The sequence below is a fragment of the Populus euphratica genome, unplaced genomic scaffold, assembly GCF_000495115.2.
Source record: "Populus euphratica unplaced genomic scaffold, PopEup_1.0 scaffold540.1, whole genome shotgun sequence".
Taxonomy (NCBI): domain Eukaryota; kingdom Viridiplantae; phylum Streptophyta; class Magnoliopsida; order Malpighiales; family Salicaceae; genus Populus; species Populus euphratica.
In genome coordinates, this window is record NW_011500415.1 from 61420 (window position 1) to 85492 (window position 24073).

General features: G+C 33.0%; 2 protein-coding genes across 3 annotated transcripts; both read right to left on the reverse strand.

The window, feature by feature from the left end:
• Positions 1-12518: 12518 nt before the first annotated feature.
• LOC105114539 (wound-responsive protein GWIN3-like) lies at positions 12519-13261 on the reverse strand. 2 transcript variants are annotated; one of them, XM_011011105.1, is made up of 2 exons: positions 12635-13261; positions 12519-12597 (listed from the first exon to the last, which is right to left on the reverse strand). In XM_011011105.1, coding segments are annotated over exons 1-2 (591 nt in total). In that variant the 5' UTR covers positions 13224-13261; the 3' UTR covers positions 12519-12595. The 2 variants fall into 2 exon arrangements, with proteins under 2 accessions (XP_011009407.1, XP_011009408.1); XM_011011106.1 differs by having other exon boundaries at positions 12519-12592; positions 12630-13261.
• A 9238-nt stretch (positions 13262-22499) lies between these two features.
• Positions 22500-23402, reverse strand: LOC105114537 (wound-responsive protein GWIN3-like). Its single transcript, XM_011011104.1, has one exon. The coding sequence runs from the start codon at positions 23296-23298 to the stop codon at positions 22693-22695; it is 606 nt and encodes a 201-aa protein (XP_011009406.1). The 5' UTR covers positions 23299-23402; the 3' UTR covers positions 22500-22692.
• Between the last annotated feature and the right edge of the window lie 671 nt (positions 23403-24073).

Here is a 24073-nt window from a genome sequence, read left to right on the forward strand (position 1 = left end):
TAATAAGAGTTTATACTATACTTGTTTGACATACCATTAGTGGGTCCTCTAACCTTGACATTGTTTGTTATCATTATTTAGTCTTTATGTTAATTTTCCGTCTCAAAGTTCTCATCATGCTTTCTTCTTTTTCTTCTTTTTCTTCTTTTGGCTCCGCTTTACTACCAGATTTGACAAACATGAATGGGGCCGTGGAAGTAGCCAATAAGAATGAATATCTGCTTTATTACACCACTAGGCTAAAGATGAATGGGGTTGTGGAAGCAACCAATAAGACCATTAAGAAAACCATTCAAAAATGGTAGTCACCTATAAAGATTGGCACGAGATGTTGCCATTTGCTCTTCATGCATATTGCATTGCAATAAGAACCTCGACCAGAGCCATGCCATATTCGTTGGTATATGGAATGGAGGCAGTAATGTCGTTGGAAGTCAAAATCCCATCATTAAGGGTGTTAATGAATTCAGAGTTCGAAGAGGTTGAATAGACCAAAGTCAGATATGAACAATTAAACTTGATCAGTGAAAAGAGGATAATTGCCATCTATCATCATCAACTTGACCAGAAAAGAATGACTAAGGCATATGACAAGCAGGTTAGACCTCGTGTGTTTCAAGAAGGAGATCTAGTGCTAAAGAAACTTTTGTCTCTACCAAGAGAAGACCACAGCAAGTGGGCTCCAAATTATGAAGGTCCTTATATAGTAAAAAAAGCTTTCTCAGGCGGAGCTCTGAAATTATCTAGCATGGATGGAGAAGATCTAACCAGACCTGTGAATTCTAACTGTGTAAAGAGATATTATGTCTAAATATGTTTGGTTTTCTCCCGAAATAAATACAATAAAGTTTGGCCATGCATTCTTTGTGTAAAGAACATTGTCATTGCCTTGATCTCACGACACTTATGTCATTTATCTGGAAAGAACTAATTTTATGCATGATTGTCAAAAATACATCATAAAGCACTCAAGTCTCAAAAGGATTACCAGTTCACACATGCGACATTATTCATTCTTGCAAAATCAAGAGAGAAAAACCAAAATTTCAAGAACCCATTCAAGATTAAAAGTTTATAGATGGAATAAACACTTATGGGTAAGGGATTAAACAAGAAGAGAAGATGGAGGGTTGGCTATCATTACATAAGAAAGGAGGGAGTTGAAAAATCTTCAACTAGTTGAAGATCAAAATCTTAATTCATTCTAGGAGGGACCATTGGTGTGGTACAACAATAGCAATAGAGGAGCATGAGTAGAGCTTCTACTGCATATAGGTGACTTCACCTTCCTTTTTAATAATCTGGAATAATGAAAAATATTTTATCATACATGTTACTATATCGTGTTAATTCAGATATTAGATTGTTAAATGGCTAAATGTTAATAATTAATTAACTTAGACTAATGGCATCCGAAGGGATGGCCGGGATAAACAATTGGCTTGGGCTAATGGAATCTGAAGGGATGACTGGGACAAACAATTAATTAGCTTTGGTTAATCACATCCAGAGAGATGACCAGGACAAACGAATGTTAGCTTTGGCTAATGGTATCCAAAGGGATGACCGGGACAAACGAATGATTAACTTGGGCTAATGGCATCCAAAGGGATGGCCAGGACAAATGAATGATTTGCTTCGGTTAATTGCAACTGAACAGATGACCAAAACAAATGATTGATTAACTTTGGCTAATGGCTTATGAATGGATGATTGAGACAAATAAATGATTAGCTTTAATTAATAGCATTTGAATGGATGGTCGAGATAAATGAATGATTTGCTTTGACTAATTGCATCTAAAAGGATGACTAAGATAAATGATTGATTAGCTTTGGCTAATGGCTTCCAAATGGATGACCAAGGACAAATGAATGATTAGCTTCGGCTAATGGCATCTGAAGGGATGATTGGGACAAATAATTAATTAGCTTTGGCTAATGGCATCCGAAGGGATAGCTAGGAAAAAGGAATGATTTGCTTTGGCTAATTGCATCTAAAAGGATGACCAGGACAAATGAATGATTAGCTTTGACTAATGACATCTAAAGGGATGGCCGGAACAAACAATTGATTAGCTTCAATTAATGGCATCTAAAGGGATGACCAGAACAAATGAATGATTAGCTTTGGCTAATGGAATCCAAAGGAATGGCCAGGACAAATGAATGATTTGCTTTGGCTAATTGCATTTAAAAAGATGACTGAGAGAAATGATTGTTTAGCTTTGGCTAATGGCTCGGGACAAATAAATGTTTAGCTTTGGCTAATGGCTTCTGAATGGATGACCGGGAGAAAGAAATAATTAGCTTTGGCTAATGGCATTCAATGGGGTTGGGCGGGGTGAGTGAATGGTTAAATTCGACAAATAATGCCATAAGAGGATGGCCGAATTTAAGATTGTGGCAATAATGATTGATTTAGGTTTGAAATAAGGCCTATAGTTATTTTTCTATTAATTTGTTGCCTATTTTGTTGTTTTTATTGCAATAATGATTGATTGTTTTGTTGAATTTTAATTCTTATTGTTAAATTTGTATTGTAAATGTTAATTGAATATTTTTGAAATAAGGCCTATAATTGATTAGAAATGTTATAAAATCAACTGGTTTGTGGCATATATTTTGAATATTTGCAAGTTTGAACATTTTGGGTAGTCTCTAGTGTAGAAGAGTTGCTGCCGAATTGCCTTAAAAAAATCAAATTTGATGATGTAATTATATATCAAATTTGTGTAGATTCTTAGGACAAAATCAATTTCATGTCATGAGCACATGATTGTAGCTAGTTCTTCTAGCAACAATGATGACATGTCATTAGGTACTGACCAAGAAGAGCCACATGTATCGACTAACGACACTATCTCTTGTAGCATGGTTCCAAAACATAGAAGCAATGTACCTTCACAATAAGGTCAATTCTCTTATAAGTACGAGGCAGATTGAAAAGATGCCATTTAAATGTAAGTTTGTTTTGATTTAAGTTAGTTTGTATTTAACAATTTATAAACAACTAATATTTTATTATTTTTATTGTTCAATAATATTTTTACAATATTTACAGTAATACTGATCAGTAATATTATCTGCTGCAATCCAGTATCACGGAGTTCGATTGCCTGCTATCCTGTGTTGGGCATAAATAAAACTAAAACTAAAATAAACAAGAAGCTATTTAGCTTTGGCTTTTCCTTAGTTTTCATGGCGTCTTCATATTTATACTTCGTTTGTTACTTGATCTTGTCACTAGAAAATCATCTGGTTGCTACAATCATTGGTTGATATCATCTAAATGTTCGGAACCAAATGTCAGTATAGGCTTCTTCTTCTTCTTTTTTTTGCATGTTTTAGGTCCTATTTATATATTGGCCTTGAAAGTGATAATAGTTAATTTCAATATGAAATTCTTTCCATTTTATCATAATCGATCTGCGGACACGAAAGGGTATCCGACAAAACTAGGTTCGAGATAAAGAATATGAGTTACCACTAATTTTTGATTTCTCAAGTGTGATTGGTCAATTAATCAATTTTAACAAATATCGGAAATTTATTAAAATCGACATATTTTGATGGACACAAACCTTCTCCCACTCGGTTCCTTTTGTGAGAAATGAACAAGTCCTTAACCTCTCCAAATTTAATGAAGGATCTTCTTAGGGGTTGATACTGAAGCTAGCAAGGAAATCTTTCAAAGTATATCTTCACATATTCAAAACGTGGTTATGGTTGGTATTGGTAGGTGAAAGCTGATCTTTTTGTGAAGGTCGGAGTCTAGGGTCTTAGATAGGGGTGGTAAATGGTGGTGCTGAGGATAAGGGTTTGAAAGAAGTTGCTGCTGTCGGAGAGGTCTGCTACAAGCTGCTGCTGCTGACGTGGATGGGGCTGTTGCTGACGTGGATGGGGATGCTGCTGCTACGACAATTTTAGTGAGTATATTCCCATCAAATAACTATATCAATTAAGTTAAGGTATTCAACGAGGTTTTAAAAATAATTTTATATTATTTTTTAATATATTTTTTAAGTAAGTTTTTCAAGCTTAAAATTTATAAAAGTTCACATTATTTTATTCATAATTTTTTATTAATAAAAAAAAGATGATGAACTACTTGATTAATAAGATTACCATAAAAAAATCTATTATAATTTAATAATTTAAATTATTAAATAAAATTTCAAAAAATAATTTTAAATTATACTCCAATAAATGTTAACATGGATTTTAATGAGTATGATCGTTCACGAACATTTTTTTAGAATGACAGAGGTTGTTTTGCAGATTGGGGCAGTAGAATGAACTGGTTCTGTTGTGTAGAATGGTGGTGGGATCCGCTGGTCTTGTTTTGCAGACCGGGTCCGGCGATGATTCATCTCTAAATTATATCTTATATGTCAATAAATAACTATTCAATAGGATCGGAGTCATCAGTCGAGAAAAATATTGTTACCATATGTTACCTAATTATCAGTATGAAAGACAAGAAAGTCAACCATCTCATGCTCACCTACTTCATAATCTCATTCATCTTTGGTTCCTTTGATCGTATAATCTCTTAAGATGTAACTAGGTTATTTTTTAAAACAGTAATGCATCTATAATTTGGAATACAACTTGGATTGATTTTGGATTTGATTCTAAATTTTTTTTTGACTTGATGTTTTACATCGATTTAAAAAATAGGTTAACAAATATGTTATTATCACTTGCATTTTAGCTATATTTATTAATCACCTTTTTAAAAAAATTTAGATAATAAATTAATTGTATGAATAGAATGTATTAATACCTCTAATATATTGTACTTGTTATGATAAGTATGATAAAATATACAAATTTTAATTTTATAGATTCATAACTTGGTTTGTTAAGGTAAAATATCATCAATTATTATTGAGGTTTTTTTTAAGAAAAAATTAAAATTTTATTTTTTAATTGTCGCGTCATTCCCAAATAATATTTTAAATAAAATTTATTTTGAATTTTATATTTATATTAGAAATAAATGAATTGTATTATTTATAATAATATTTTAAATATCAATTTTATATAAATTTTTTATTTTTATATTAAAGTGAGTTATAGATAAATTACAATTTTATATAAATTTTTTATCTTTATATTAAAGTGAGTTATAGATAAATTACTATTTCTAATAATATTTTTGATATGATCTCCTATGTAGGTATTTTTTTAACCTTTACATGAAAAAAATTAAAAACCAAAGGTAAAAAATATGGTTACGACAATCTTATTATTTCATCTTCTAGTTCTTGTGTTGAACGAGTGCAAAGATACGGAATATTTGTTACGGTTAATTATGCGTGCTCCTCTTGTACGACAAAACTACAAATTATTGTCCGATGGCAAAGAATTTTTGTATGGGCTAAAAGCTTCGGGACCACTTTGCTTAGTGAGTCATCCCACAAAACTTGTTTTAATCGTGCTGATCAAATAGGTTAAAAGCTTCTGGACCACTTGTCGGACAGAATGCGTGTTTGCCAGATGGTTGTCATTGTGAATAATTATATCTAGGGAAAAAAGCATATATATGGAAACACATATTCCGTAATTTTTCTTCATGAATTGCCCAATGCAAGCATTAGTAAGAAAAATATAGGACAGTTCATTTCTACCATATATGTTCATACCTTATTATTGTCATATCAAACTTGTAAAGATTGAGAACCATGGAACCCATAAAATTGTCGTGTAAACATCCAACAGCTCACTACAAGTAATTGGTATGATGATTATTGTTGTTACTGTTTTTTTTATGGCCCAACATAAACAAACAAAAAAGGAAAGAGAAAATATAAAAAAATTAAAAATATGTTGGAAGAATATAAAAACATTTACCAGAAGAAGAGTATATTTGAATGCCCAGAGAATTGTTAAAGATTGGTTAAGAAGGATCAAACATATAAAATTAAAAAATTTAACAATATATTTTTAATTGATGAAGGCTCTATTGACAAAGAAAATTCAACTTGAGTAGATAAATAAAGAATTGGATATTTAAGGGCTCAATTAGATTTTTTCAAGGTTTAATTGAATTTATTGAGGACTTAGTTGCAAGAAAAATTAATTTGTTAATCAATTTAGATTGTAATTGAAAAACATTAAAGTCTAGGGGTTAAATTAAAATTTTAAGAGATAATTTGGTCACATCAGAGGTTTAATTACATAAATATAAAATTTTGATAGGCAATTAGGGACTAATTGAACAAATAAAAACCAAGTACCAAACTCGAAAAGGTACATGAATGTAGGGACTGAAATTGATCAAATTAGAGAACAAATTAAACAAGTTAAAAGTGTGTTTGTCAATTGAGAGTCAAAATGCAAATATTCAGAACCAAAGATCAAAATGAAAAAAATAGCCAGCTTAGAGGGTGATAATTGAGTTTGGCAGGAGTAAAATTATATAAAGAAAAAAAGACTCAATTGGAAAATGCAAATCTTAAATTAAAAACCCTAATCTCAAATATACTATATTTTCAATTTTTTTATATTTTTTCTTTTTCCATTTTCTTTTGTTTATGTGGGGCCCCAAAAAGACATGAGTAACAACAATAATCATCACATCGATTACTTATAGGGAGTTGTTAATTAGTAACGAAAGGAAGAAATGACCAAGACTTTTAGAGCTTTGATCTCTACCCTTTGAAAAAAATCGATGACATTGCTGGTGTAAAAAAAAAAAGAAGAAGAATAGACATCACTGATCCAATCAATCACATACCTAGTTTGTTAGTGGCACGTGTGATTAGTACTTAAAAGTATATTTTTATTAAGGTTTTATATTATTATTTTACACTTGAAGTATCAATAACTCCTTAACTAAAGCATGTTTTATAATAACATATCTAATAATATAAGATAACTTTAATTTGTGATAAATTTTCATCTTAAATGCAGGTCTATCACATAAATGAAAGGATTAATTGATGAATTTAAGAACTAAAATTGAAAGAACAAAGAGATGGCCAAACTTATAAAAGAGATTCTAGTGTAGTCCAAACCCATAATATTGTTCGATAATTGGGTCATATCTGGAGTTGTAAATCTTGGATGTAGGTCTACTTTATATGGATGGAAAGATAAGACATATGCCTATAACTTTCATGTGGAGGTCTAGTTTTAAAAGGGCAGTGTTCAAGTTCAAATTGTAGCAACAACAAAAAAGTTTGAATCTATATTTCCTGCAACCCAAACAATACTCAGTGTTCAGCCAATATCTTAAGTTCTAGAAGTCTAAATGATCTCAATTTTTTTTTCTAGAAAGCTGACATAATTTTCTAGAACTTTTATGTTGGTCTAGTCAAAATCTTGATGTATCAATGACGTTTTATTTAGACAAGAGAAGATAATGATTGTTACAAAGTCAAGAGTTGGTCACCTACTTATCAATTAATCATCAAATCAATAGTTCCAAATTTTGGCCTATAAAAGGCAGCATTTGCCATGCATTTAAGCATCTTGATTTCCAGATCAAGATCATGCTTTTGCTTTCTCTCTTTGTATTTTTGTAATGCTTAAGTTTTGCTTTCATTAATATCCTGTTTATATATTTTATTTCATTTTCTTTACTTAGTTAATTTTTTTCTTATTTATGTTTTTATTTTATTTATTTATGTTTCTGTACTTTATTATATTTAGCTAAGTTTATTATATCAAGGTGAAAAAGTTACACTAATAATGTAAAAATATGTATAGTACAAACTCAATATGGACCTTAATGTTTGATACTAACATGTTTTATATTTGTTATCTTGTTCACTTTTAATACTTTGCTTGTTAAATGGTTAATCTAAATTTATGTTGTATAACACTTGGTACAACAAATACTTGGCAATTTTATAGCCAAACCGTATGGTATAACCTACACTTGTGCTATGAAAGGAACTTGATTTGTTATTACCATAAGTTGTAATCATGAATGCTTGGTAATATTTATAAGCATTAGAATTATTCGAATACGATAACTAATGTAATCATGTTAATATTTTATAATTCAATTGGAACACCTTTATGTGTGGTTTCTATTTGAATAATAAGAGTTTATAATATACTTGTTAGAAATACTATTAGTGGATCCTCTAACCTTGACATTTGTTGTTATCATTGTTTAATTCTCACATTGATCTTCAATCTAAAAGTTCTCATCAACTTCTTCTTCTTTTATTACTACTATTACTATTACTATTATTATTGTTATTGTTGTATTATTATTGTTTATAATTTATATAATTAACCTCCTTGTGATTCGACCTCGGTTTTGCCGAGTTATCAATTTTTGGTCATGTCAAGTTGTGCGTGCTGCAATGCACCAATAGTAACAAAAAAAAACAGAAAGAGATGAGACTAAGAGAGACAAAACCAGAGGAAAGAAATCAATTTGTTTGAAAATTGAAATCTTGCTTATGTATAGATTTTCTTCTACATGTAACTAAACCCTTCACCACTAGCACAGGAAGAAGGAAAAGAAGAAATCATTCCATATCCACCTTTTTTGTCTTTACCCGTAACGATGTGTGGTTGCATGTGCTACTAGTGGCAATGGTACGCGAGACCCACTAGTCACCATTGTTCCTACAACTCATAAGCTTCCCAACACTATTCCCAAATTCCGAGCAATTTTTTAGATTAATTTGTGAAATTTTATAAATGTTTAATGAGTTTTTTGAATTATTTTGAATTTTTGTGATTTAAAAGATATAATTATAGGGTGTGAGTAAAATATAGCGAAAAAAGAGAACGTGTGGTTTTATTTTCTTTTTATCATTTTTTTTATTTTGTGTTGAATGATTAATAAAAAAAAGGGGAAAGATAAAAAGATAAAAATGTAATTAATTAAATATTTTTAATTGTATATGGTCAACTCTCTAAAAAATACAAAAAATCATAATGTTTAGTATTGATATATAAAAAATTCAAAGTACATAGTTTGCATGTATTTTAAGATCTAATAACCAGTTTACTAAATTCATAAGAATTTGGTCAATATTTCAATAATCACAATTTTAATTCATGAGAATTAATTGTTAATATTTTGGAATAGAATGATGTACCTTTAAGTGAGGCTAGTATTTGAAATATTAGGAGTTGACCAAAAAATTCTCAGAGTTATTCTAAATATTTACCAATTTTAATTGGATGTATTTTCATAGTACTACAAAAATTATGAAAAATAAATTTCATAATAATTTATTTGGGTACACGAGTTCATAATAAATTCTTGACCCTAGATTTATTTACACAATTAGCCATAAATAGACCACCAATTAAAAAACCATTAAAACTTCTAAACCACACCAAACAACTTACCTCAAGTAAGTGTGTTGATATGTAACATTCCAAATATCAAGATAGCATATCAATCATAATATAAGAAAAATATGGTAATTTGTTTTTTGAAAATGAATTCATACAAGGTTCATTGTAATTTCTATGGAAATTTCAGCACGATCTCCCTATACTAGGAAATCTCAAGTTATCGATAAATAAACTATACACTTCTATTAATCATTGTCTAATCATGACCTAATTATCCAGGGTCTTAATCCTTATCAATATTTATCAGCACAACCACAATTTCTCAAATATCTATATTTTAAGAATGAATATTAATTAGTACTTAAATAAAAAAACAAATATACAAGAAAAGTGTGAATACATGATAATATAAATTATACTTAGACATACGATTTAAAAGATATTATTATAATCCAAGTCATAATTGTTTCTTGAGATACAAAATACACCAACACTTGTTTAGTTCTAAATGACATAAAAGATAGAGAATCTATAATTTTACTCCTGTTGTGAATATTATGGATCTGAAACAAACATAACATTGAAAAATAATTATCATAAAAAGCAATTCAAACATTAATAATCAAACAATATATAGTCAAGGCTACATGCTATTATATTCTTTACAATTTTTCATCTAATTCCCTTTTTAGTACTTCTCGTTTTATCCCTTCTAGATTCACTAACATTTTCCCTTTCTACTCTTAAATTTTCTGACCAATATCGTATGTTAATGTCGAAGGACAATTCCTTAAAAAATGCTAATACCAATTTATTGATACCATCAACTATCCTCCACAAGATTACTAATCAAACCTCTTCTTCCCAAAACCTAGATTTTTTTTTTTGTATATGGCTAAAAATCCTAAATTTATTTTGAGCATCTTTTTAAAGAAAATTTAAAACACTTTTGGCATTGTTTTAAAAAATATATTAAATTAGCTTTGACAACAAGTTCACAAAATTTCAACGGATTTTAACCTATATGTAAAAAATATTTTAAATGTTTTTGGCAAGAAAATATTATTCACTTTTAATAAAAGGCTAAAAAAACTTTTAAGGATTTATTATCCAAAATACTATTAGGGATAATAATATTATTTAGTTTTAATAAAGGAATAAAAAATATAATAGTGGTTGATATCTAAAATATTATTATGAATAATACAACTCATTTACTTCTAATATAAAGATAAAATCCAAAAGGAATTTTATTTGAAATATTATTAGGAATGATGCGACAACCAAAAACTAAAATTTCAATTTTCCTCCTAAAGAAGCTTCAATAATAATTGAGTATATTTCACCTTCCCAAACCAAGTTCTTGACTTAAAAAATTAAAATTTGTTTATCATAAGAAACTCATCATAATAAAGTCAGTAGAGATAAACTTTATCAAACCATAGCAAACAAATAAAAACTAATACATCTTACCTTAAGTAAAACATATTAGAAATTTTAATATTTTTTATTTATGCAACTAGTATGACGACTTCCCAACTAAACCAAATACTACAATGCATCTTACCTTAACTAAAACATATTAGAAATTTTAATATTTTTCATTTATGCAACTAGTATCTTGTCTAAAATTTCTTAAAATAAACTAGTTAGATTTCTTAGTAGCTGTAATACTAGATGACGACTTCCCAACTAAACCAAATACTATTTCAAAAGACACCACTCGAGAATTGTTGTTGTGACATTGCTCTCATAAGGAGGGTACGACAATAATAGTAATCAAATCTAATAAAAAGCAAACATTTCTCAGTAATCAAGTTCATTCCATTTATCAATGCAACTAAAATGTGAGCAATAATCACATATTTGTGAAACTATAACACAATAAATATAAACCTAATTTTAGAATCAATGTAAAACATCGAGCTAAAAATATTCATGATCGCAATAGAATCGAATCCAAAACCAAGTTATATTGCAAATTGTAGGTGCATTACTGTTTCAAAAAATTAATTAGGCTACATCATAAGAGCTTACATGATCAAAGTAACCAAATATGTCAAGGTCTTGCGCCTTGCGCCTTCTGCTGTCACGGGTTCGAGCCTTGAAGTTGCATGCCTGTCAGCCCCGCGCTGCCTAACTGATGACTCGGATAGTACTGACTAGTTATTTGTTGATATATAAACCGTCATTCAGAGTTGAGCCGCCTCCTGACCTGGTCTGCGAAACAAGACCAACGGATCCCACCACTAATCTATTCACGTGATTATCAATTTAAATCTTATTATTTTTATTTTATTTATTTTATTTGATAAAAAATAATATATAAAATAATATAAATTTATATAAATTTTAAATCTAAATAATTTTTATTTTAAAAAATAAATTAAAAAATAATAAAAAATTATTTTTAGATCTTATTTAATATTTTAAACTTTTAGATTAAGAGACGTCTTTGATAGCATTATACTCACGAAAATCAGTGTAGCAGCACCATCCCCTTCCACGGCAGTGACAGCAGCTTCTAGCAGACCTCTCCAACAGCAGCAACTTCTTTGAAACTACAGCAGCAACTTCTTTGAAACCATTATCCTCATCACCACCATATTACCACCCCTATCTAAGACCCTAGATTCCGACCTTCACAAAAAGATCAGCTTTCACCTACCAACCCATGTTTTAAATCTGTGAAGATATACTTTGAAAGATTTCCTTGCTAGCTTCAGTATCAATCCCTAAGAAGATCCTTCATTAAGTTTGGAGAGGTTAAGGACTTGTTCATTTCTCGCAAAAGGAACCGAGTGGGAGAAGGTTTGTGTACATCAAAATATGTCGATTTTAATAAATTTCAGATATTGGTTAAAATTTGATTAATTGACCAATTACACTTGAGAAATAAAAAATGAGTGGTAACTCATATTATTTATTTCGAACCTATTTTTGTCAGATACCCTTTCCTATCTGCTGATTATGATAAAATGGAATGAATTTCATATAGAAATTAACTTTTATCACTTTCTAGGCGAATATGTAAATAGGACCTAAAACCCACTAAAACATGCAAAAGAAAAAAAAGCCTGTACTGACATTTGGTCCGAACATTTAGATGATATCAACCAATGATTGTAGCAACCAGATGATTTTCTAGTGACAAGATCAAGCAACAAACGAAGTATAAATATGGAGACGCCATGAAAACTAAGGAAAAGCCAAAGCTAAATAGCTTCTTGTTTATTTTAGTTTTAGTTTTATTTATGCCCAACACATGATAGTAGGCAATCGAACTCCGTCATACAGAATTGCAGCAGATAATATTACTGATCAATATCATCCTGACTCCATTTTAGGTGCTCTCTATGCATCTGGTTCAAACATCACATGAAGAGGGTCGACATTGGGAGCCAAGTGCTTGTCACTGTTGACGCCAACTGGGACGCATGAGCATTCACAGAAGGGTTCGGACATTGGACAAAAAGAAAGCTGATAAAAACTATTATCACCTTCATACTTGGTGGTCTTAAACCGATTCAATCTATCAACACCTCCTGTGGTCACAATCAATCCTTCCGATTCAATCATCCACATCGTTGTCACGCCCCCCATCCTACATGAGGGTGCATCAAAGTTCACATTTAGATAAGAGCCTTCACGGATGACACCATCGTTGGATTTTATAGCAGGTGAAAATGTTATTGGGAGGCTCTCGTTCAAAGTGGAAAGTATAACATCTGAATTGCATATGATCTTGCTAGTCGCAGTGACCGCAAGAGTTGTTGTATTGTCAGTCGAGGGGGCTACGATTAAATAACGAGCACCAGCTTGCACCTCATTACCGAATACATCGAGCACTGCTGCAGCATCTTTGGCATGAACGGCCTCAGGAAATGAAGTTGCTGCGAGGGCAAAGAGAAGGAAGGAGAACCCTAGAAATTCAGTGATCTCCATATTTTTTGAATACGAGTATTAGTTATCTCAATATTGTGTCTTATTGATCTTTTGTTGAAACAACGCATGGAGAGCATATATTTATATGGAGCAAGCATTTTAATTATTTGTTACAATTAATTACAAAATTCCACAAAAATATAAATTATAGTGTTTTACTCGTGCCGACCTTCGACAAAACTACAAATTATAGTCCTTTAGCAAAGAGTTGTCGTGTAGGTTTTGAGCTCTTGCCTCTTGCTAACTTGATTTGTCCCACAACAGTGTTTTACTCGTGCTGAATAGAAGCTACAGTCATATGGCAAGGAGTTGTCGTATAGATTTTTAGCTCTTCTCGCTTGCGCCACTTGCTTAAAATGTTATAATTGATCTGATCAGTGAACCAAAAAAAATTTAAATTTATTAAATAAAATTAAATAAACTATATTCTTTTGAAAGGACAATTGTTATAATCATTAATCGTGTAATAATTGGTGAGCTTGACAACTCTGAAAATAAACGAAATAGTCTATTATATAAATAACTTAAATTAAATCTACTAAAAACTATACGATATTTAAAAATTCATTGTTTTGATAGAAGTTTAGTGATCTTCATTGTGAAGATCAGTATTAGTTATCACAATACTTTGTCTTCTAGTTCATGTTTTGAAAGAGTGCAAACATTTGGATTATTCGTTATAATAATTAAACGTGCACTTGTTTTTCGACAAAACCACAAATTGTTTTGAGCTTTTGGATCAATTTATTTACTCGTGCTTAATAGTTTATAAGATTCCACCAACTAAAATATTTCCTCATGTCATTCTCGAAGAAAATAATAAATATTTCTCATCTTATTTTAAGATAGATACTGCTATATATATTCACTATAATTATTTTATTCCCACTAACTTTTTTAAATGATTAATGTAATATTTTAAAAATAACTCAGATTTTATTGATGAGTTGAAAGAATGGATAGAGATCATATATTTATAGTGAGAAAGGATTTGTATTCTTTGTCACCTAATATTAATTTGGATTGTGTGTTGATAGAGTGAATACATTTGTAGTTGTTCCACAAAACTACAAATTAGAGTCCTACGGCAAAGAGTTGTCGTTTAGGTTTTGAGCTTTTGTACCCCTTTATTTACTCGTGCTTAATAATTTATAAGATTCCATCAATTAAAATATTTCCTCATGTCATTCTCGTAGAAAATAATAAATATTTCTCATTTTATTTTAAGATCGGTATTGCTGTATTCACTACAAAAACATAAAAACTAATCATTTTCTTAAGCAAAACATATCAAAAAACAAAAAATTAAAACATGTGGACACTCAAACTTAAACCCATCAATATGAAAATCAAACAAGAGCAAATTTCAAGCAATAAAAATGCAAGATTTTATTTGCAATTAAGCATAGATCAAGAATTAAGTGTTATTTTGCTTCAATTATTAATAAAACATCACAATTTATTTTGTTAAAAATGATTTTTGCTTTAAAATTAAAACCCACAAAAACATTTTATTGATTCATAAAAGCCCTAGATTATTAACAAATAATGATACGAACTTGTAGAAATCAAAATTGAATCAAAATGAGACCTAAAACTAGCACCCAAACAATGTTCTTCCAATGAACATAAAGAACATGAACTAAGATTGCCTAGAAAACCCAACATACATTATCAACAATGCATATTATCATAACCAAATATACTTGAATAAAACAGTACTAATAAAAACAACAAATCATCAAAATCATGCAAAATATTTCAAGTTTCAAAGCTATCAACTTAAAACAACCTATATATTCATGCAATTTAGATTCAAAATATCTTCTTAAACCTTTAATAAGAACTAAACAAAACTCAGAAACCTAGGAACATGCATCAACCAACATAGAAAAAAAATTCATAAACTTGCTGTCATATTTGACAAATTTCAAATCAAACTAAAGTGTACTCTTAATATATTAAGACAATAATCATCATGTTAATACACTTAAAACATTGCATTTAAATTATAAAAAACAATCTAATAGTTATACAGTAGCCGAATAACACGTCGTCTAAGTTGAACCCTACAAATTAGGGTTTTCATCTGGGATTTGGTAAACTTCAATTTAATCCCTATTTCTTCTAGTTTCTTTTAATTTCACTCGTAATTGCATCATGTACCCTTCATTTCATGTAATTTCACCCATGCCAAACTAAATTGCCAGCCCCAAATTTGAGCATCATTTACAACTTGGTTCTTGGTTTTTGATTAGTTTAATAGGACCAGCAGATCACCATAAATCCTTCAATTATTTTCAATTTAATCCCTGATTTCATCAATTTCAAACTTGAAAAGTCTTATGTGTCTTACAAGTTGGTCCTTAGTTTTTTATTTGTTTAATTAAGTCCCTAATTGCCCATCATACTTTAAAATTTATGCAATTAAGTACCTGATTTGACTAATTTAACTTTTAAAAATTACAATTTAGCCCCTAACTTTTATTTCTTCTATTTAAAGCCTAAATTAACTTTAAAAGGTTAATTTTCTTGCAATTAAATCCTCATTAAATTCAATTAAATATTTTTTAAAAAATTCAATTGAGTCCTTAAATATCCAAGCTTGAATTTTTCTCCTTAAATTGAATTTTTTTTGTTTACAGGGAGACCTCATTAGTCAAAGATATGCTATCCATTCCAATTTTAATCTTCCTCAAATAGTATTTTGGAAATTTCTTGAGCATTTTTGTATTTTTTTTTCAACTGATATGTATTTTTTTTATTTTCTTCCAACATTTCTTTTAATTTTTTATATTTTCTCTTTTTCCTTTTTCTTTTAATTTTTAATTTTTTATTTATGTGGCCCCCAAAAAATGAGTAATAATATTAGGTTCAAGCTTTAAATTGAGCCTCCACCTTCAACTTGAGGGTGTGTATTATAGGATATTACACACACATATATATAAAGATCTATTTTTCCTGTGTTGTTATATATATAAATAAGAAAGATTTGCTAACTAATTGGTTAAGCCTTCTATTATTCTAAGCCACAACAAAAAAAATCTTTAATATGGATAGGGCTTGATATGTGTTTGATGAATAGTTGTGATTGTGAATTAAAATTAATAGCCAAATCAAACTTTATAAGTTATATCAATGAATAAGTTGTTGGGTGTGGACACAACATGGTTGGTGGCAGCCATGTTAGACATGGCTAAAGTCAATGGTGGTTGCATGGTGGGTGCCTAACCAAAGAAATTGTTGCCCACCATTGTTGACTAAAGAAGAAACTTGTCTCCCATATCAGCTATAAATAGAGAGTGCCATTGATAGCTGATGTGCACCACGAGATAGAGAGAAACACAGAGAGAGAGCTAAGGGTGAGAGTTGAGTTGAGTTGAGAAGTTTTCTCCTCCTCCTTGTTTTATTGTTTGTATTGCTTTTGAGCTTGATTAATACAAACCAGTAGCTCCGTGGAGTAGGCAAGTTGCCGAACCACGTAAATTTGTGTGTGTTTGAATGTTTGGATCTCCTAACAACTGGTATCAGAGCTTGTTCTTGAAAGTTCTTGAAAAAAGAGGGTGTTTGATCCAAACTCAAAAATCAAAGTTCTCAAAACGTGTTTTTGAACATACCACCGTGAAGAGGACGACGATAGGAATCCACTGGTGAAAACCCGACGAAAATCCGATGTCCTGCATGCCCGCACGCGCCTGCACGCGCCACCACCAGTACTGCCCACGCGCACAGACGCGCCGTACGCGCGTCACGCGTCTTCCTCGCCAATTCCTGCAAATCGACACTGCCACGTCAGCAGCCACGTCAGCCGTCCAGCACAGTCAGCAGCCGCGCGCCCCTGCCACGTCAGCCGTCTGACCGGTCAAGAAGCCACGTCATCCACGCCACGTCATCACCACGTCAGCACTGCCACGTCAGCCGAAAATCTCCGTGGATCTGCCACGTCAGATTAGTGGCCCCACATTGCCTACGTGTCTGACACGTCAGCTTGCCACGTCAGTATAACTGGGTTTTGATCCGGTGTGGCGCAGAGACTATTCCTCCTGCCACGTGGCTTCATCTGCAGCGTCCTGTTATCTCAATTTTTGATTGTTTAAATCGGAGCCATCCGAAGTCCGATTTAGGTGATCTCAGTGTCGTTTCCAGCATTTTTGGCCATTCCGGACACATCTGTAAGGTCAGATTTTTGAGATTCAAATCCGAGAAAGAGTAAAAATGGCTGATGAAATAAAGGCTGCAGGAATTGAAAAATTTGATGGAACTGATTTTGGATATTGGAAAATGCAAATTGAAGATTATCTATATGGGAAGAAACTTCATCTTCCTCTGTTGGGGAGCAAGCCAGAAAACATGTCAGAAGAAGATTGACAAATTCTTGATAGACAAGTCTTGGGCATTATCCGGCTATCATTGTCAAGAAGAGTTGCTCATAATGTTACAAAAGAGAAATCCACAGCAAGATTGATGGAAGCCTTGTCTGGGATGTATGAGAAGCCATCAGCAAATAACAAAGTGCACTTGATGAAGAAGCTGTTCAACCTGAAGATGACAGAAAGCACCTCTGTTACACAGCATCTTAATAATTTCAACACCATCACAAATCAATTGTCATCCGTTGAAATTGAGTTTGATGATGAGATCCGAGCACTTATTTTGCTAGCTTCACTTCCAAGCAGTTGGGAAGGTATGAGAACAGCCGTAAGCAACTCAGCCGGAAAATCCAAATTAAAGTATGATGATATCCGAGACCTGATTTTAGCTGAAGAAGTACGAAGAAAAGACTCGGGTGAAAGCTCAAGTTCAGGTTCAGCTTTCAACATCAACACTCGAGGAAGGAGACAAGACAGAGGCTTATCCAGAGGCAGATCAAAATCCAGGTACAGAAGCAAAAGCAAGTTTGGACCCCGGAAGCAGGTTGAATGTTGGAATTGTGGCAAACCTGGCCATTTTATGAGGAGTTGCACAAAACCAAAGAAACCTGAAGCTGATTCTGCAAATGCCACTACAGATGAGGTACAAGATGCTTTGATCCTTGCAGTACATAGTCCTATTGATGATTGGGTTCTTGATTCTGGAGCTTCATTTCACTGTACTCCACACCATGAAATGATGCAACATTACACTGCTGGAAATTATGGGGTAGTCTATCTGGCCGATGGACAACCATTGGAGATTGTGGGTATAGGAGATGTGCAAATCAAGACAATGAATGGATCTACATGGAACTTGCAAAATGTAAGGCATGTTCCTGAACTAAAGAAGAAGTTGATCTCGGTCGGACAACTTGATGATAGTGGCCATTCAATCCTTTTCTCTGGAGGAATGTGGAAGGTATCAAAGGGAGCAATGGTTTTGGCTCGTGGAAAGAAAACTGGCACCCTGTATATAACCACAAGATCAGCAGATATAATTGCCTCTACTGAAGCAGATAATCAGGCACAGCTATGGCATTGCAGACTCGGCCATATGAGTCAAAAGGGGATGAAGATACTTCAGTCAAAGGGAAAGCTGCCAGAATTAAAAAATGTTGATCTAGACATTTGTGAAAGCTGTGTTCTCGGAAAACAGAAGAAGCTCAGTTTCTTAAAGGTTGGCAGGACCTTAAGACCAAGAAAACTAGAACTGGTGCACACAGATTTATGGGGACCAGCTCCAGTAGCATCCCTTGGCGGTTCTCGGTACTATGTCACTTTTATTGATGACTTTAGCAGAAAGGTATGGGTCTACTTTCTGAAAAATAAATCTGATGTGTTTGACACATTCAAGAAATGGAAGGCTATGGTTGAGACTGAATCAGGCTTGAAGCTGAAATGCTTACGATCTGATAATGGAGGAGAATACATTGATGGAGGTTTCAAGGAGTATTGCGCTGTCAACGGTATCAGAATGGAAAAGACAGTTCCAGGCACACCACAACAGAATGGTATTGCTGAACGGATGAACCGGACCATCAATGAACGAGCTAGAAGCATGAGGTTGCATTCTGGGCTACCTCAAACATTCTGGGCTGATGCAGTTCATACTGCAGTTTACTTGATCAACCGTGGACCATCAGTACCTTTGGAGTTCAGACTGCCCGAGGAAGTCTGGAGAGGAAAAGAAGTACAGCTTTCTCACCTAAAAGTCTTTGGGTGTGTTTCCTATGTGCATGTAGACTCTGATGCTCGCAACAAGCTGGATGCCAAATCAAAGAAATGTTTCTTTATTGGCTATGGAGATGAAGAATTTGGATTTCGGTTCTGGGATGATCAAAACAGGAAGATTATCAAAAGCAGGAACGTGATCTTCAACGAGAAAGTTTTGTACAAAGACAAATCAAGTACAGAACTAGAAATAACTGATTCAGATACGAGTCCACAGAAATCTGAATTCATACAATTAGAAGGGCTTCCTGATGTTACCACTCAAGAGTTCATACAAGACAGTTCAAGCACTTCAATACCCACCACTTCTACACAAGATAGTGCAGAGCCAAGTGAACCAGCTGTTCGCAGGTCTTCCAGGACTATAAAGCCTCCACAACGGTTCACACTTCTACTGAATTATATCTTGCTGACCGATGGTGGTGAACCATTAACTTATGAAGAATCCTTACAAGATGGAAACTCGAGCAAGTGGGAGTTAGCCATGAAAGACGAGATGGAGTCATTGCTGAAGAACAAGACTTGGGAGTTAACCAAACTGCCTGAAGGAAAGAAGGCCTTGCAAAACAAGTGGGTCTACAGAGTAAAGACCGAGCATGACGGAAGTAAACGGTTCAAAGCAAGACTTGTTGTAAAAGGGTTTCAGCAAAAGAAGGGGATCGACTATTCTGAGATATTTTCTCCAGTTGTGAAGCTTACAACAATCAGAGTTGTTCTGGGGATAGTAGCTGCAGAAAATTTACATCTTGAACAATTAGATGTAAAAACAGCATTTCTTCATGGAGAATTGGAGGAAGACATTTACATGCAACAACCAGAGGGGTTTGCAATACCAGGAAAGGAGAGTCAAGTTTGCAAACTAAAGAAGAGTCTATATGGTTTGAAGCAAGCTCCAAGACAGTGGTACAAGAAGTTTGATAACTTCATGAGTAGTACGGGATACACAAAATGTCAGGCTGATCATTGTTGCTATGTCAAACATTTTGACAACTCCTATATCATTCTACTGCTATATGTGGATGATATGTTAATTGCAGGTTCCAGCATGGAAGAGATTGACAAGCTAAAGCAACAGTTGTCAAAACAGTTTGAAATGAAGGATCTGGGAGCTGCTAAACAAATACTTGGCATGAGAATCATCAGAGACAAAGACAAAGGCATACTAAAGCTTTCACAGGCAGAGTATGTCAAGAAGGTTCTCAGCAGGTTTAGTATGGATAATGCTAAGCCAGTATGTACACCTCTGGGGAATCATTTCAAGCTCAGTAAAGACCAGTCACCAAAAACTGAGCTAGAACGTGGATACATGGATCAGATCCCATACGCCTCAGCTATCGGCTCCTTGATGTATGCCATGGTCTGTACTAGACCAGATATTGCCCATGCAGTGGGAGTTGTAAGCCGATATATGAGCAATCCTGGAAAGCAGCATTGGGAGGCAGTGAAATGGATCATGAGGTACTTAAAAGGCTCATCGGAGACATGTCTTATTTTCACAGCTGGCGGTTTGAAACTTGAAGGCTTTGTAGATGCTGATCTAGCAGGAGATGTTGATAGCAGAAAGAGTACTACAGGTTATATATACACTCTAGGAGGCACTGCTGTTTCTTGGAGTTCTACCTTGCAAAAGATAGTTGCTCTTTCAACGACAGAAGCTGAATATGTCGCAGTTTCAGAATCCGCAAAAGAGATAGTATGGCTACAGAGTTTCCTGCAAGAATTGGGCAAGATGCATGGAAAGGGTACTTTGTATAGTGACAGTCAGAGTGCAATCTTCCTTGCCAAGAATCCAGCATTTCACTCCAGAACAAAGCACATACAGATCAAATATCACTTCATCCGGCAACTGCTCGACGATGAACAACTGTTACTTGAAAAGATCTGTGGAAGTAAGAATCCAGCTGACATGTTAACCAAAGGAGTCACTCTTGATAAACTGAAGCTGTGTAAAGCTTCAGTTGGACTTAAAGATTAAAAAACAAATCTAGCGCCATTTGTGTCCAAGTGGGAGATTGTTGGGTGTGGACACAACATGGTTGGTGGCAGCCATGTTAGACATGGCTAAAGTCAATGGTGGTTGCATGGTGGGTGCCTAACCAAAGAAATTGTTGCCCACCATTGTTGACTAAAGAAGAAACTTGTCTCCCATATCAGCTATAAATAGAGAGTGCCATTGATAGCTGATGTGCACCACGAGATAGAGAGAAACACAGAGAGAGAGCTAAGGGTGAGAGTTGAGTTGAGTTGAGAAGTTTTCTCCTCCTCCTTGTTTTATTGTTTGTATTGCTTTTGAGCTTGATTAATACAAACCAGTAGCTCCGTGGAGTAGGCAAGTTGCCGAACCACGTAAATTTGTGTGTGTTTGAATGTTTGGATCTCCTAACAACTGGTATCAGAGCTTGTTCTTGAAAGTTCTTGAAAAAAAGGGTAAGTGTATAGACACATAGATTCCATGAGATTTCTCCCATAAACATAATGAATTGCCCAATACAAGTATTATTAAAAAAATGTAGGACACTAGTTTCTTTATGTCAACATTGAACATTGTTAGTTAAAAAAAATATAAAAATTTGGCCCAACCTGAATCTAGTTTGTGTATGTAAAAATATGTTGATTTAAAAAAAAATATTTGTTAATATTAATATAAATTTATTAATTGATCAATCACACATAAGAAATAAAAAAATTGTTGCAACCTTATTTTATATTAATATCAAACCTATTTTGTGAGATACCTTTCCTATATGCAGATTGCAATAAAATTGAAAGAATTTTTATTGAAATTAACCAAGCCCAATATATACATAGGACGTTAAAACCCACTAAAATGGACAAGGAAAAATATAGCATGCACGTAAAAAATTAAGTTTTTGGGTTTTATCTAACAATTTAAACTTTTGAGTTGAGATGAATTTTTGATATTATATTAGAGCTTTATTGATCAAATAGTCACCAATTCAAATCTCATTATTTATATTTTATTTGATAAAAATTAAATATAAAAAAATATGAGGTTGTACAAGTTTGAAGCCGATAAAATTCTCAATTGATTGTAAGAACCAGATGATTTTCTAGTGACAATATCTAGCAACAAACGAAGAGTATGTGTGCGTGTATGGAGACAACATGAAAATTAAGGAAAAGCCAAAGCTAAAAAGCTTCTTATTTATTTAAGTTTTATTTATGCCCACCACATGACAGTAGGCAGTGGAGATCCCTCATACAGGATTGCAGTAGATAATGGTTCTGGTTCAAACATGATAATAGGCAATCGACTTCCCACGATATCAGTCTGACACCATTTTATTCTCGATTTTTGGTGCTCTCTATTCATCTGGTTCAAACATAACAAGAAGAGGGCCGGCACCAGGAACCAAGTTCTTGCCGTTGACGCCAACTGGGACGCATGAGCATTCACAGAAAGGTTCGGAAATTGGACAAAAAGAAAGCTGATAAAAACTATTATCACCTTCATACTTGGTGATCTTAAACCGATTCAATCTATCAACACCTCCAGTGGTCACAATGTATCCATTCAGTGTTGTACTGAATCGGATTTTCCACATGGGTGTCACGCCTCCCATTAAGCACATGGCAATTTGCCCTTCAAAGTTCACATTTAGATGAGTTCCTTCGCGGATGACACTATCGGTGGATTGTATAACTGGTGAAAATGTTATTGGGAGGCTCTCGTTCAATGTGGAAAGTATAACATCTGAATTGCATAAGACCTGGCCGTTGATAGTGACTGCAAGAGTTGTTGTATTGTCAGTTGAGGGGGCTACGATTAAATAACGAGCACCAGCTTGCACCTCATGACCGAAGACATCGAGCACTGCTGCAGGATCTTTGGCATGAACTGCCTCTGGAAATGAAGTTCCTATGAAGGCAAAGAGAAGGAAAGAGAACCCTAGAACTTTAATGATCTTCATATTTGTTGAATATGAGTATTAGTTATCTCAATATTGTGTCTTGTTGATCTTGTGTTGAAACAACGCATGGCGAGCATATATTTATATGGAGCAAGCATTTGGATTATTTGTTAGAATTAATTAAAAAATTCCACAAAAATATAAATTGCAGTGTTTTACTCGTGCTGATTTCCGACAAAACTAGAAATTATAGTCCTGTGGCGACGAGTTGTCGTATAGGTTTTGAGCTCTTGCCACTTCCACCACTTGCTTACTTGATTCATCCCACAAAAGTGTTTTACTCGTGCTTCATAGGTTATAATTGATCTGATCAATGAACTTAAAATTTTAAATATCTTTAATTTAAATAAGTAAACTGTACTTTTTTGAAACGACTATCATTGTATTCATTTATCGTGTAATAATTTGTGAACTTGACAGCTCAAAAATAAACACCATGTATAAAATTGAACAAAACCCACATAAATAGTCTGCTCTATGAATAACTTCAATTAAAACTACTAATTCAACCTACAAAATAAAATTCAAGTTTTCAAGCCAGAAGCAGTCATTTAAAATGAGATTACAAGTCCAAGTATTTTGAAGAATGTTTTGGTCCTTTCTTTGCTCTATACACTTTAGGAGACTTGATTTATCAATGATCTAGGTTAGTTTGCTTCATTAACTGTTTTTTTTTTTAATTCTAGAGTTTTGTTTTTGCACTAAAATCTATTTTGATAAAATCATAATTATTAAGTTATAATTGTTGATGTTGAAAGCTTGATTATGATACGGT